At 34.2% G+C, this 15,622-nt stretch overlaps 1 protein-coding gene across 1 annotated transcript in view; it reads right to left on the reverse strand.

Annotated features, from left to right (window-relative positions):
- Nucleotides 1-1,149: 1,149 nt before the first annotated feature.
- The window catches only part of LOC123537146 (putative ammonium transporter 1), a 29,533-nt gene continuing 15,060 nt past the window's right edge, over nt 1,150-15,622 (reverse strand). Inside the window, exons 10-12 of the mRNA XM_045320723.2 lie at nt 15,157-15,283; nt 2,729-2,866; nt 1,150-2,260 (exon numbers count right to left, since the gene is read on the reverse strand). Coding sequence (XP_045176658.1) covers nt 2,142-2,260; nt 2,729-2,866; nt 15,157-15,283 — 384 coding nt within the window. The 3' untranslated portion in view covers nt 1,150-2,141. The remainder of the gene's footprint in view (nt 2,261-2,728; nt 2,867-15,156; nt 15,284-15,622) is intronic.

Below are 15,622 nucleotides of genomic sequence, written 5' to 3' on the forward strand. Positions count from 1 at the left end.
TTTGTTCGTTTTGTCCTCGTGTGTTTGCTTTGTATGTGAGTGTGTGTTGGCAGTGTGCACATCTGCATGCTGTGAGTTTTGTTTTGAAGAGGCTGTGTTTTTTGGAACGTGGCATTCCCTGCTTATTATTTATCCTTGTTCTTTATTGTCCAAAATTTAAAGTGGTATGGAGAAAAAATGTATCGATATTTTGTAGGTCAAAAGCTGCAAGGTTGTAAATGTCTCTTTTTACTTTAAACCTAGGTGTAAAAGGTAATTCACATCAACAAATCTACACAAAGATGTTAAGGTAAGCCTAAAAGGTTGTAAGTGTCTCGTTTTACTTTAAACCTAGGGGTACATGATAATCAATTTCAACATGTAAAGGCGAGTATGATCCCCATAAAATAACAACCATATGATAAACTGTTCCGACTGTACAACATATTTCAGTAATAACTACCGTTGTTGAATCACTCTGTGTTTTTTTTTACTTTAAATTCTGTTGTATATCTTCTATTCTAACATGGCTCGATTTGATTGCCAGTTAAACAACGAAGAAATTCAAGCTCTGTATATTCTGCGATACTAGTAAACAACGATTGACGCGCGGACCGTTAAGAGAGCATTATGACGTCAAAAGCCGCATGACGCCCGGTTCATTACTACTCGAATAAATGAAGTCCAGCAAATTTTTACCAAAATACATCAATAAACATATTAGAATGAAAACAATCAAGGCCTTCTTGTGATTTGTCGTCTTATTTACCATGGTTCGTCGTTCAGATGCTAACGCCCTCGTGGTTCAATTCATGCGCATCTGAACTCTTAACCGTGATAAATTAGACGACAAACCACTCGAAGGCCTTGATTATTTGTTAAGCATTTTATTTAACATTCAAAAAGCTCTTTGATGATATTTACAGAAATTATGAACGGTTTGACAATAAAAGAAAGAGGATATCTGACTATAACAGTTTTATAAAAATCATAATCTCAATATAAAGTTTTCAATTTTGGAAAATATTGATAATATAACAGTGCGTATTATAAGTATGAACTTATGTATGATTTATGTTAAATCTGAAGACATCCAGCTATGAAAGAACATATTTTTGGTAGATGACAAATTATGTGTGTAGGCAAAAGGAACTGAGTATTATACGGAAACAAGTTTATAAGTTTTATTAAAAATCTGTTTAAAAATATGTATATAATTAAAACAGCAACAAAAATATCTATATACAAGTATGATATAACGCTGCGTTAACTTTTTAATATATGCCCGTAATATTTCGAAATACATATTATACAATATATTATTACAAAAAAGATGATAAATACCATCGTACTGTACCACTTTTGTTGAAATAATCAATATCTGATAGTACCTATGTCTCATTTGGGATTTTCAACTTTCAACTTTTATTTCAATACTTAGGCTCATACAAAATGAATAGCAAAGTATCCCAGTAAAGAAAAACATTTCAAATAATATCAATGGAGGTAATATATGTATGTTTAATGCAGCGATATATTAGTCAAACGGCAGCCTATCATAGCATGGATCATAAATTTATGCATTGTTTCTGAAGATAATTTAGATGATTTAGCATCGAAATATAAAACTAAAGTTTATTTGTTTAATATTGCAGCTTTCCAAAGGCTTTACAGGTATCCTTTAAGTTGATTATTAATGAAAACTAGATAGTATTAGGGAAATACTAGATGATCGTCTATTCAATTGATTTCTAGGATTATGCTTCATGTAACCATGAACATTCATTCAAAAGATACATCTATACAAATAGTTATCAGTATATAACAAATTTAGCATCGTATTTGTACATACAGTGTACTAACAAAACAATGAAATAATTCTATTTCAGCATATACGTATCAGACAATAGGATACTATTCCAGCATTATAGAAAAATTTCCGCTCTTCAAAAATAGCCGTGGTGTACTAAATATTATGGGGATATGTTAATAAGTTTACGCACCTGAATATTTTATTCCATATTTACTATAAGACAGAGTCTTAATATTAGTTCTTTATTCATGTAAGTTTATTAGTCCCTTCTCTTCTTTCACTCTATATTGTAGATATACATATCTATTTTCAAACCGTTTATATAATATTTTCAAGCAACATTTTCTCTTCATAACTGTGTTGATGAACCAGTAAACGCCGGGTTTGCATGCCCATTTTTGTTTCTCATGGCATTTACTTCCGGGTTCTCTCCGTTGTGTTGTTTCTCCTCGATTTTGATCGAAACATCTAAAACAAATACAGAAAAGGTAAATGTGGTTGGATGCTTTTACTTTGGCATTCATTATATTCCGAAATATATTATATATTTTACTGACTGAATTATTACAAAAAGATGATATATACCTTTGTTTTGTAAATTGCAATTTAGACTTTCTGAGAAAATCCAGAAGTTCATTCTGTGTGATCAATTACAATCGTCCTAAACAGCATGCATGACTTAGAAAAGAGAAAAAACAGCTTTAAATCGAATTATTTTTTTCTCAATATATGGCCTGGACGAGATTTATTTACATATTTCTTGTATTTGTTTCATTTTTTCACGAAAAACAGTAGTTTTAAAATACCATGAGTATAATTGTACTCTTCCGCTAATTTAGGGTCTACAAAAGGTTATGAAAGGATCACATGCCTTTAATCACACTTCTTCCCTGGCTTATTTAGATGCAGAGAAAAAGAAATAAAACAAGTCACTACCTTCTGATATTGCTGTCACTGTACTGGATGCGATGGCCTTTTTCGCCAGACCAGAGAGCGTGTCGCCCCTTTCGCCCCATCCATGACCGTATGCCTCGGCCGGGTAAGCGGTTTCTCCGTGTTTAGGGATATCTAGACCTGAAATATGTAAAGAGAAACTATTAACTGAATGGTTTACTTTAGATATATGTTTTATCTTCACTGAATGACTTTTTCATTACCTCTCATGAACAGACTCAGTGAGGCCGAGTCGGCCACTATATTTTGTTCTTCGACTGGTTGATTTTTCTACGGTTCCAAACGATGTTTTATATATGATCATTTTATATAACAGCACAGGCTTCCAATTACAAAACCAAAGAATCTTCTTACATATTTTACTGCCAATTTCAGAAAAGCTCGCCGAATGGGCGTTTACATCGAACGCAGGTAGTAAATGACGTAGATGTCACTCTAGTTATCGGTGAGAGGATGACGCGTGTAGTTTGCTCCGCCCATAAGTATATTTCTATCGATCGCAGTGGTTTAAATGTACAAAAAAGCGATGTAAAGGGCTAGGTATAAAAGTAAAATATTACGGGAATTTATTTCAAGATAATCCTGCATAATGCATACATACATGTGCATGACACGTCCGCAGCATATGCACATAAAATTATTAAGATTAAAGATTTAAACCGTCTGAAGATCGACACTGATGTACTCTAAACGAAATACAACAAAACTGCTATTATTTCTTAGTTCGATTCTCTCACACCGAATCATTCGGAGAAGTAACAACAAAACACTGTGATGTAATGAGTAGGTACAGTCTCGTATTGTGTATTATACCATAACAATATTTCTTTACAAATATACAGTGTCACTATATCGTAAAAAACAACAACAAAGTTTTGTATAAAATGTTTTCAAACTTTTCAGTCTGTTTGTTAAACACTCGATCTATGTGTCTTTCAATCTAATCATGTGTCAACACTTTCAATGTTCATTCCAAATGTATTACATAAGCACAGTTCAAGTATCGAAATTGTAGAATGACAACTCTCGTTATGTAGTCCAACATAAACAATCCATCATTTGTTTTCCTAGTTCTTGTAAACGATCACTTCAATCATTTGTAAATTTAATGACTATTAATAAACTCTGATAATGTAGCAGTTGACCTCTTTATAATCGACACTGTTTACTTTCAAATACAGGTAACTAATAATTATTTTGCAATATAGCCCCAAGGTAATTTTATGACGGATTATCTTTGAACACCCCTGGATACATAGCTATCAAACGTAATATACTGGGAATAAAGCAGTTATAGGAGGGAGGGTATGGTATCTAAATGTACGTAACATTTACACAATATGAAGACTTCGAATTAATAGAAAACCAATAATTGGAGTATATAAACCTCGGACGCACGATAATCTTGTGCAAGTTACTAAACGGATTACAACTGAATGATTTACTATTCTTGGGATAAATATATTAATTTTACTTCTCATTAATGTCCAATACAAATTTCTCATTAGTTTAACTTGAATAAAATATCATATTCTCCGGTGATTTTATATCTAATGCGCAAAATCGTTTATTTCAATTTCTGCGCATGTGATATGATCCATAATTTCTTATGATCCATAAATTCTTATCACATGCGCAACAGCGCTATTTCGTTTTTTCTGCGTATGTGACATCATTTTTTCATATCTCCTGTTGACAGATTGGTACATTCGCATTGATTAAAGGACTAAAACGATAAATTTTCGGGCGAGGCGCTTATACTTTAGGACTAAACTACATTTTCTAGTGTTCATGCATGTGTTAACCCGATCGAATCATATTTAATGATTGGTTCTACGTGCCAAACATTTCGAAAATAATTCTTTATCAAATATTGAATCGAAACTATCACCATCAGACTGGAAATGATGTAACTAAGAAAACGTGTGCTAATGCTTAAATGTTTTGTTTAGAAATAAGAAAGTTTTCGCCGTTTTCCAAATGTTTAGATATGCGCATAAATATAGAGGCCAACGATATGTAAATCTATCAAAAGAGTTTTATTTTATTAAACAGCAAACTCGTTACACGTGAAGACTCCTTTATTCGGTTAATAATTGTTTTATTTATAAAACATTATATTGATTTTCCAGAAGTTAATGTTTGGACCATTATGTATTTTCGGTATAATCAAAAGTGTTCTAAGAAAAATGTTCACCCCTCAAAATATGAATATAGACCTCGACTGGCGCCTCGGTCGATATTCATATCTTGCGGTGAACATTTTTCATATTGCCATCTCAGAAATGCAATATTTATATAATATTGTCCGTCATTATTGACCTGGAACTCGTGAATATTCCTTATGTTGTTACTGATTTGTTGTACAAAAGTGAAAAAAATATGATAAAGTAATTTCTTGCTGTTCAAAGTGAATTTACCACTGAAACGTAGACATCTTAAAAAAAAACTGAGTTACATGCGTTAAAAGTTCTCTATTTTGCCATAACTCTTTAGAGTACATATTGTGTAAGAAATGAAGGTAGGTATTACTTCTGTCCCAAGTTTATTTTTTAATGAAGTGAGCAAAATTTAGAACAGTCCTAAAGGACTTGACCTTAATTTTTCAATGTAGGAGTTACAATTCAGTCTCATTAAAGCCATTTTACTTGATGATATTCAGTTTTATTTTGTGTTTCATGATAGTTGTTTACCAATAGTTTGACCTTTCTTTTGATCAAATTAATGGAATAATGATTTCTCTGCAAACGTTTTGGACAGAGGCCATCTCTTGATTTTTTTCTCCACTTTAATAAGCTTGAAGAAATATCATGAATTATATAAAACTTACAGAAATCGGCACGGTAAAAAAATTTGAATTTTGCATACAAACAGTAAATTGCTGTAACATTTGAAATATTCACCATTATAAGTTGGTCATAGGTTAGATATTCAACACTGACAAGTGTTCCTTTATTCAACGGTAAATTCAAGCAACCGGTGTCAGTACACGATAAAAGTTAATCATGAAAGAAATTCTTCAAAATGTGAATATGTTTCTGACATATTGTAAAAATAAAGCAATATCAATAAAATTACATTACATCGAATTCATAAAAATGGTTTGAACTGAATTCGAACCCGTGGCTGCGTTCGTGGAAGCCGGAGAGCTTACCACAACACCACCATGTCATAATAAACTATAGGGGTTATTTTAATTAATGTAGATATTTTCGGAATACAAATATAACGTAAAATAACGAACACGCCCGAAAATATGATGACGATTAATAAGCAGATGAGTGCCAGGTCAATACGTACGGACAATGCCACACATTTGTCTGTTATTGTTCAAAGGTGTAATTTGTATTTACTTTAAATTGATATATCCAGTCTTGGTAAAATGTCCACGTATGTCGGTCATGGAAATTTGTTCAATCGCGGAAAATATAGCATACTCCATGTTGTCGTTACACATTGCACTATAAGGTTCATTTTTCAGTTTTGATTTCAGTTGTGAAAAAACAAACTCCGCAACATTTAAGTCCGGTGAATAGCTTGGAGTAAACACATAGTGTATGCCAAGGTTGTCCAAAAATAGCGACAAAGCTCGACCGCCGGCATTCCTGTGCGTTGGGCAGTTGTCAACAATAACTATATCCCCGGCGGTTAGAATAGGAGCCCCGTAAATGTCAGTCCCGTAGACAGCAGCATCTTCCCAAAACTCCAGGTAGGACTGGGTATTAGACGGCCCGTGAACAACGTCTGCGTATACACCGTCAGTCCAACAAGCAAATTCAGTGTGACGTTTTTAGTCTGACGTCGATCCTGTACTTCGATGACTCTTTCACCAACCGGCCCGTGACCATATACTGTCGTATTTGCCTCCGGAAGTTTAAAACCCGATTCGTCGAAAAACTTCAGTTTGTAAGGATTTGCTTCATGCAACTCATCTAAAAACGCTTGAGTGTAGACCAAGTTCTGTAGTGTAAATCTATCCTTACATGGTCTTTGCATTTTTTTGTATGTCCACTCCTGGTCAAATCTGTGCCGTATAGTTCTGCTTATTGTAGGTAGCGAAACGTCGACATCAGCATTCTGAAGAAGTTTCTTTTGATATCAAATCCGTACACTGATGGCTTCTCGTTTACCAAGTACTCGACATATTCCAGTTTTTGGGTCACTCATTATGGGCTTCCGTCCACGGTTGTGCGGATGGGCTTCAACTGTCCCAAAGTCACAGTATTCCTTCCAGACTGTTCTTACTGTTGAACGAGACACTTTCAACTGTAAGGATACCTGCGTGAATACGCCTCTTGGAATTTCTCCTGAATATGGATTACCACCTTTTTCCATAATAACGTTTTTTATGAGATAGCGCATGTCTTTGCTTAAATGCTGTCCAGGAATATATTCCCTACCATATTCATTTACTTTCTTTGCGCACTCTTTTGACATCTTTACGAGACAAAAAGAAAACGTGTTTGACTACTTTTGAATGATTTTGTTACAATTGATTGACAAGTACAGCCAACAGGTGTTAACTGACGTTATCAAACGCGCCTGAGGCTATGCATATAAGGACTTCAGTTAAATACTACATGGCCCATGCTTACACCAATAAATTCCCTTTTTGCTTGGAAATAACCCCGAGTATTAACATATGGAGGGTCAAATTAAACTAACCATTCATTTCATTGGGTAAAATGCAGAGAAAATGCAAAACTAAAATGAGTTAACACTGCGTGTAATGCAGCACTTTTACCTAGGACTCTGATCATGATGGAGGCAGATATTGTGACCGTAAAAGTACATTATTCGTATCATGGCGAACCTAGGTGTTCGCCATTTCCAACGGCTCTAAAAGACTTAGTAAACTTGGGAAGGTGTGGATTTGTTGCATTAATTAAGCAAAATGTGCAATAATCCGTCGATATGATAGTGTTAGGCTTTCGTATTTTGATGAAGATAAAGTGTGGGTTGATTTGACAGATGAAAGTTTCATGGATTTTCTAAAAACTACAACGTGCACTGGCGGAACTGATCACCGAAACTTAATGTAAAAGTGTTGATGGAGCTTCTCCGGCAACTCCCGTTGCAAAACGACAAAAAAGGATTGAAACCGATGGTAAGAAAATTTTCTTAATGCATAGTGAAAATGAAACTACTGTGAAATACTGTGCTGCACGGGAAATGCGCAAAGTTTCTAATTTCGCTTTCTTAGTTTACACTTGCTTCAACTCCTATTTTGCACTATACCAATACAAATGCATCAAAACAACAGCTTTATTGTTTTAAACTCGAAAAAAAAAAATGGTGATCACTATCTATGGAGACCAACAGTATTTCAGTTATAACTTTCAGCGTCTTAAGCGGAAAGAGTGGCTCCTTAAAAGGCACCGAAAGAAGGGGCCGTTGAATTCATGGTCAAAGTCCGCTTTATAATAAGGGAATTGAACCTGTGACCTCCTTCTTAGAGTCCAATGCTCTTACTCTACTCTACAGTTTCTCTTATTTCGCGGATGTGCTTGCTTTTCCTGGCCCGTACTTAACAGCAAATCTGCATGTGCTAGTTTTTTCATGACAGAGCTTGCATTTAAATTTACACTACTCTGGTACTGTTTCACATGGTGTACATTTCTTTAAATAAACAACATTTCTTCGATAGTAGTTTATACAAGTCTAGAAGTGAATGATATTTATTTCGACTTTAAAATATTGCAAACTTACTTTTCACTAAAAAGAGGCGTGACATTTTACAGAAGTGCATTAAGACTTGAAAGTTTCCAACATAATTCCTTCTTTGTGATTCGCACGGCGGGACAAAAATGTTTGCTTGTGTACAGAAAATATATACAATGCTACAGTAGTGTACAAACAAAATTCGTCTCTTTTCGTCTTCAAACTTTGTTCTTAATCAACCTAGTTGCGGAGAAAACATGAAAAAAACCCATAAATCTTCGCATTTTCAGTTTTGTTTTTCAAGCAAAGTTAAAACCACAAATATTCGTAAGAGATTTTTTCAAGTACGCTAAGTGATCAAGTTTCGGTTTTGACTGCCCAATCAAATTTCAAACTCGAATGCTTAAAATTGTAAGATTCGACAGAAAACATTTATATACTAGTAGTCGGGTATAAGATCTTGCTTCAAAATAAAAGAAAACGCTGAAGCACTTCTTTCCACACTTTGTCCGGGGTCATTGCTTTTTCAGATGTTTATAGATATTTGATGGAAATTCGAGAAACTTGATGTAGAGTTATTGTCAGAAATAAAATTTTATTCAACGAATAATTGTTCTATATATCAACTTACTGATTGTTGCCACTGCACTTAAGGTAGTTCTGCACGTTTGATAAACCGAAAGTGCTGGCCAAACGTCATTTATCCGGAAAACGTAGAATAAAGCCTGGATTCGGCGTACGGAAATGGAAATCATTTTATGAATTATTCGAGTAAATTTATTACAATGGCAATGAACCTACATTTTTAAAGTCGAACTATGATGTAAAAACAAATCCCACGTTAAAAAAATCAAAATAATATCTTAAAATTAGCGTGAACTGTCTCAAAAATAAGCACACGGACCTATACATTTTATTTCACTAAATTATAGGACATTATAACTGTGAGAAGTTTCATCAAAACCTGCATTGTAGAAAAAGTTCTATTCACGAAAATGGTATGAAAGTCATGATTTTCCATATGAAATATTGCACGAGGTCCAATTTTTCAAATCAGTCTAGCAAAAAAAAAAACAACAACAAAAAACAAGCACACGACCTTATCATTTTTATTTGCTAAACTTTCAAGGTATATTCTGAAGTTTTGAAAAATCAGTTTAACCAAATTGCTACATTGTAGAAAAAAAGCGATCAAAACGTGCAGAATAACCTTAAGATGTTTCTTTTTCCCTTCGTCTTTTCATCGTGGTGGTGGTGATGATGATGATGATGATGATGATCAGTATCTGATTTTTTTTCAGGCTACTCACGACGGAAGTTGGAAGAAGTATTTAACAATTCTAACCTTACAGAAACAAGATCGGGTACACCAGAGTTCACGTACAAATCTCCTGTTGCTATTGACATTGCCTTGAAAGAAGAGGAACTAGAACTAAAACGTTGTGAACTTCGTAGTCTAGAGACAGCATACGATGAGAAATGCGAAATGTACAATTTAAACATCATAAAAGATAAAAGTAAGAAAAGATGTACAAAATGTCACCTCAGAACCAATCATACGCAAAGAAGCTGTGATTTGGGCCAGTGTGAGGATGTTCGCCAGTGCGGCGAGCTGGATTTTCATCATGAGGAAAAAACTACCATTAACGAACTTATTAGAAGAAAACAAAATGTTGAAAAGGATATAAAAACAATTGAATTAGAGCTGAAGTGAAAAAGGAGGCGCACATTTCTACAGCCAAAACGTTTGAGAGACAGATTAGGGACTTTGTCATTAATAGCAATCCGGAGAAATATCTGGTAAATGGTACCGGACCAGGAGTGATAAACATTAAACTGCAGGCTGATATGCAATTTTAAAGAAACACTACAGTAGCAAAGTACCACGTGACTTAGAACGGGAGTCGCATTATTTCCAGACTGTCATTGCACAGAAAGATAACAGCTATCGTAAAAATTGTAAACTAAAAAACCCTGTTGAGAAACGTTTAGAAACAAACCCAGTTTTTCCGGTGAGGTTTCCGAAACCAACGGCAACAGTTGGTTCACAAGACAAAATGGACGAATCTACACCTTTTGCGTCACCATTTGATGTAACCCGACATGGACAAGTTCCAACACCATTGTATTTTCCGTTTCAGTTTATGGCACCAAACGGGCCTCCTCTACATATACCAGGGATAACGACACCGTTTCCCGTGACCACAAATGACTGCCAAAGGCAATCCGGACAACCATTGCCCGGTGCACCACCTTTGCCACCCTCATATGAAGATGTCGTGCCAACATCAAGTAATTCTGGATGATCATGCTATGACACGAACACACGTCCAGACTGTCGTGTGCATGTTACAGTTCTGTTTGCTTTCTTTCTATCTGGATATCCCAGGAAGGGATTTGAACTCGTTGATAAATTAATTATAATGAGTATGATTTAGTTTTATTACACAAATTTGTTTCAAATAGTTTAGAAACAGCACCTTGATTAGTATTTTGCTATTAATAAGAAATGTAAGACCACATATCTGACATTTGTACGACTTAGTGTTGAAAATAGATTAACCAATATTGTATCTCATTACCGTGTTTTAGTTTTTTGTTTTGTTTTTTTTTTAACAAGGCGAATCAGGTCTTATTCCAGATTATTTCATAGTATGAAACTATTTTGGCGACATTGACTATATTGTAAACACACCATTTGTCAACATGCATACTGTTGCAAGATTTTAATACACTGTGGTAACATACATGACATAATGACCCCATCACTCCTGATCAGATGAGACATTGTGTTTTACATTTCGGAAAAAATTTCTTTCTTTTTTTCGTCAAGACCAGTATATCTAGCTCAAAAATTACCGTAGCTCGTGGCAATGACCTATAATAACTGCTAGAACATACATAATTATATATGTTATGTGAAAAAAAAAACATAATCATGTCGCGACCAGAGATTTTTTGTCATTAAATCGTTTTAAAGTTATGATGACGGCACGAGATATACTTTTATCTCAAGATCATGCAATACTTTTTAGTCCATGCCTCTTATTGTGACTGTTAATTACATTTGATTTATTACTTTAATACATAAAATCAGTAAAGAATAAAGATTTAATAAAGTAAGCAAAAATTTAAGTTGCTTTATTTATTTATTTATTTATTTATTCATTCATTCATTTATTTGTTTGTTTATATACTTAAAATATCTTGTCGAAATACAACTGAAAGCTTTGTCCCTAGAATCGTAAACGTCAGATAATAACTAGTATATACATGTACAGTGCCTTTCTGTTTTTAGAGGCTCAAAGTTCTGTCACACCTTGCTGAAAATAATATGTTACATACAGAATGGAATTCTATGACCTTGTAATAAAGAGATTTATTGTCCAGTCGCCACTCGACGGTTTACATGCAGTCCTCCTGCCATGTTCATGGCTATTTTAGCGCGCCAGTTATGACTGATATCACCTTACTGAACATGCTTTAGGTCACTGATACAGCACTAAGTCATGTTCAATAATTCATTTCTTCTTCACATGTTTATCGCACAGTTCTGTAAAGAGCTCAACGCACGCTGAGTGCGACTGCAGTCTTCGCACTTTTTTATTGTCATTTTTGCTTCAAAAATTACTAAATGTTGCAGATAAACAAGCAGTCAATATTCTTTAAACTAATACGTATTTCCTTTCTTACATGGTAAAAAGCTACATATGATGAGGTGTAATCCGATTGTCGGTAAAATACAATGTGATGAGGTCACTACTAGTATAATTATGCGTCCATCTGAGTTTGGTCTCTAAAATGCTACATGTATTTCGATTTTTCAAAGTTCGACGCCCAGAATTGTCAAAGTTGGACAAGATATGATAGGAAAACTATAGTTATGATTTTAAACTTTCAAAAACACACGTGATTCTGATTAACAGATTAACTGCATATAACTGTATATTGTCAAATTGTACGATCGTTAAATTCTAGTATTTGTGACAGGCAATCTAACGGTGAATAAAGTATATGCAAGATCGCCTTTTAACAATTCAAAGTCTATCATCACAGTTTTAAATGAAAAGATAAAATACTTTTACTGATATTTCTTCAAACGAGTCCTCTTTTGAGACACGTAAGTTCTATCTGTATATATACGCGTGATGTGTAAAATACTAAAGCAAAGGATTGTCATCGATTGAAATTTCATAGGAAAAGTCTTCCATACATTTTTCATAGAAACCCGTTATTACTGCATACAGAAACCAAGTGGTATGCGATGTCATGAATATTTTAGTCAAACGGAAAAAAAATAGATGTAAAAATAAGCTGTTAGTCTAACTCCTCGCCCTAAATCAATGCTGACTTCTGCTTTATTGCAATAATCTACCCGTGTGATTTCTAAACTCCGAATTGTAGTATCCATCCATCGTGTGACTATCCCCGTAGTCAAGTGGTTAGTCGCTAACTTGAAATCACTGTAACCTCTGATTTGGTAAATTGGGTGGGTAGGGAGGGCATGGGTTCGAGCCTTGCTACCGATCATATCTCTTTATCTGAGAAATTTGGTAGTTTCTTGCAGAGGTTCTTCCAATGTACCACGGCTATATTCCAGTTAATTCAAGCCAATATTTGCTAGAATCTCAAACTCACAGAACTGTTTATTACCTTTATAGCTTGAGTAACGTATTTAAACAGGGAGTTTATGTTTAAATTAAATATTGTTTGCTTTTTTTGATATGAAAAGTGATGCCAATCGGGCTATGATTTACTATTGTAAACTTAGATCTGTGACCAAGTGATAAAAATACATGTGTAATTTTACATGTATAAACTTTATGCGCTGACTTAATTTGCATTTTGTAGTGAGGCTAGAATGGATTAATGATTTTTATTATCGGTGACAGTAAAATTAAGTACTTTTAGATAATGCGACACTAATCGGGACAGTTTTACTGAATTGTAATCAGTCACAGATTGTAAAAAAATTTTGATTTGAAACTGATTCTGAGATACGGCTTAAACTGTAATATCTTATCTTTTTAAAACCATAAATACGTCGTATGACTGACAAGTTACGCGTTGTTTAGACAAATTAATGGAAAAACCCCGCATCACTTGACTCGCGTCTTGGGCGGAGTTTATGTAAATGACGATTACAAAATTAGCCACTCACGATAAGAAAATCGATATCAGTCAGTGACTACAAGTGTATGATGCAAACACTGAAACGGCGAGCTATTCTGAAATTGGCAGTATTTACTTTCATAAGAGCATTATTCAACCCGTACGTGGGGACTGTTGTTACATATCCTCGTCCTTTTGGATCATGGAGTCCGTTCAATATTTATTACAGTTCCACTTAAACCATTGCTAGGGGTGGGGATCAGGGAGTGGGGATAATGCACATTTCATTACCTCTCATAAACAGATTCAGTTTGACCCTGTCTGTTATTATTTTATATTGATGCGTCCTATGTTTCAAAGAGCTAATGTTACATATTTTATCATTACATTCTATCACATAAATAGCCGTTTCCTTAAAATTCGGTACACTTCCTGTTCATCTGAGTGATGACGGTGATTATTATATTACTTATTATTACATGACCCTTTATATAAATCGGCGGTCCATAGTTTATGCTATTGACCGGTCTATAGTTCAACACTAAAACTTGTAGAGCTAAAGTCAGAACTTAAAGAACAAGAGCTGTCCGTAAAACAGCACGCTCGACTTTTCTCAGTGCTTGACTCTGAATTAGAACTTTGCCAGTAAAAACTTTATAAAATTTTAACCAAAAACATCTAAGTTAAAAAGGAGCATAACTCTGCTAAAATTCAAATTAGAGTTATGGGGATTGTTTCTCCTGGTGTAGACTTTGATAGTAAATAACTATTGTAAGTTTCAAGTCAAAACCTTTGATAGTAACAGAGATTTTTGACTTTATCAAAAACTTTAACGAACGCCGACGCCGGGGGAGTGCAATAGCTCTACTTTTCCTTCGAAAAGTCGAGCTAAAAAGGGGGAAAATTAATCTGTAATGTCATATCGGAACTCGGTATATAGTTTTGATTATTGACTGGCAAATAGGTCAGAGATATCGTATAAAATTTGGAAAGTTGCATAATTTCATTGCCTTGCAATACGTGTAGGGGACATACTTTGGAATATTGCGATTTTGGACTGCGTATTCCGTACACTAATAGTAACACTTAAGAATTACTCTTTAAAGTTTAAACAGTTCTACAATACCAAACGTGTTAATTAAGTGTTTCGTATATATCTTAACAAGGACAAAGACCCAATTTAAAAGGAATGGCCACGACTCAAGAAATTGGAATCCCTGCAGCAGATCATATATGCAATGTGTACATAAGGATAGGTACAAATCATTCAGGAGAAAGTTTCAATTGAACAGTTCGATATAAACACGTGTACTGTCTCATATAAATGAACCAATTACTCTTCAAGAAAATATTAACATTTTATATATAAACATTGCATTGTACGAACGGAAATTTGTTCATCCATACCAGTTATAAATGATAAAATTGAACATATTTATCTTCGTAACTGCCACGTTTTCCTAAACGATTTATACCCAAACATTACACAGACAAAGTAAAACAAACTGACGATAAGGATAAAATAAATGCAGAAAGAACGTATAAATCCATTGAATGGTCAATGGCAAAACACCCCCGTGATTCAAAGCCATCAGTTTTCAGGTTTGAACAAAAAAACAACAAATAAACATGTGTACCTTTCATCTCATAGTCGAAGGAGACACGGAGCAAGCGGGCTTTCATCAGAATAAAGAAGGTTAGGAAGCTGAGAAGTGCTGACCACGCAAAAATAGCACAAAGTCCGGCTAGCTGCCACGCTAAATGCTGCAATAAAAGACAGAGTTGAAGTGAACACCACTGGAATCGTCCTACATTCTTTACAGCTCCTCGTTCAAAATTGTTTTGTTATTTTATGGGGTTTTTTTTAGGTAAATTTTTTTTTTTTGCAAAACTTGCCCTTTGATCTTATTTATACAATAATTTTGAAAAATATCCCTTTGAATTACATAGTAAATGTGTTGAAATGAGGAAAGCGTTTGTGATTCTCTTAAAACATAGGAAAAAAATCTGCATGGGGTTTTACAAAAATAAAATTATTGTTTCATCTTAATGTCCGATAAACAACTTATATCAAAAAGGGTGAAAATAAAATATTCAGGTTAT

This window comes from Mercenaria mercenaria, chromosome 17 (assembly GCF_021730395.1).
Source record: "Mercenaria mercenaria strain notata chromosome 17, MADL_Memer_1, whole genome shotgun sequence".
NCBI classification, from domain to species: Eukaryota; Metazoa; Mollusca; class Bivalvia; order Venerida; family Veneridae; genus Mercenaria; species Mercenaria mercenaria.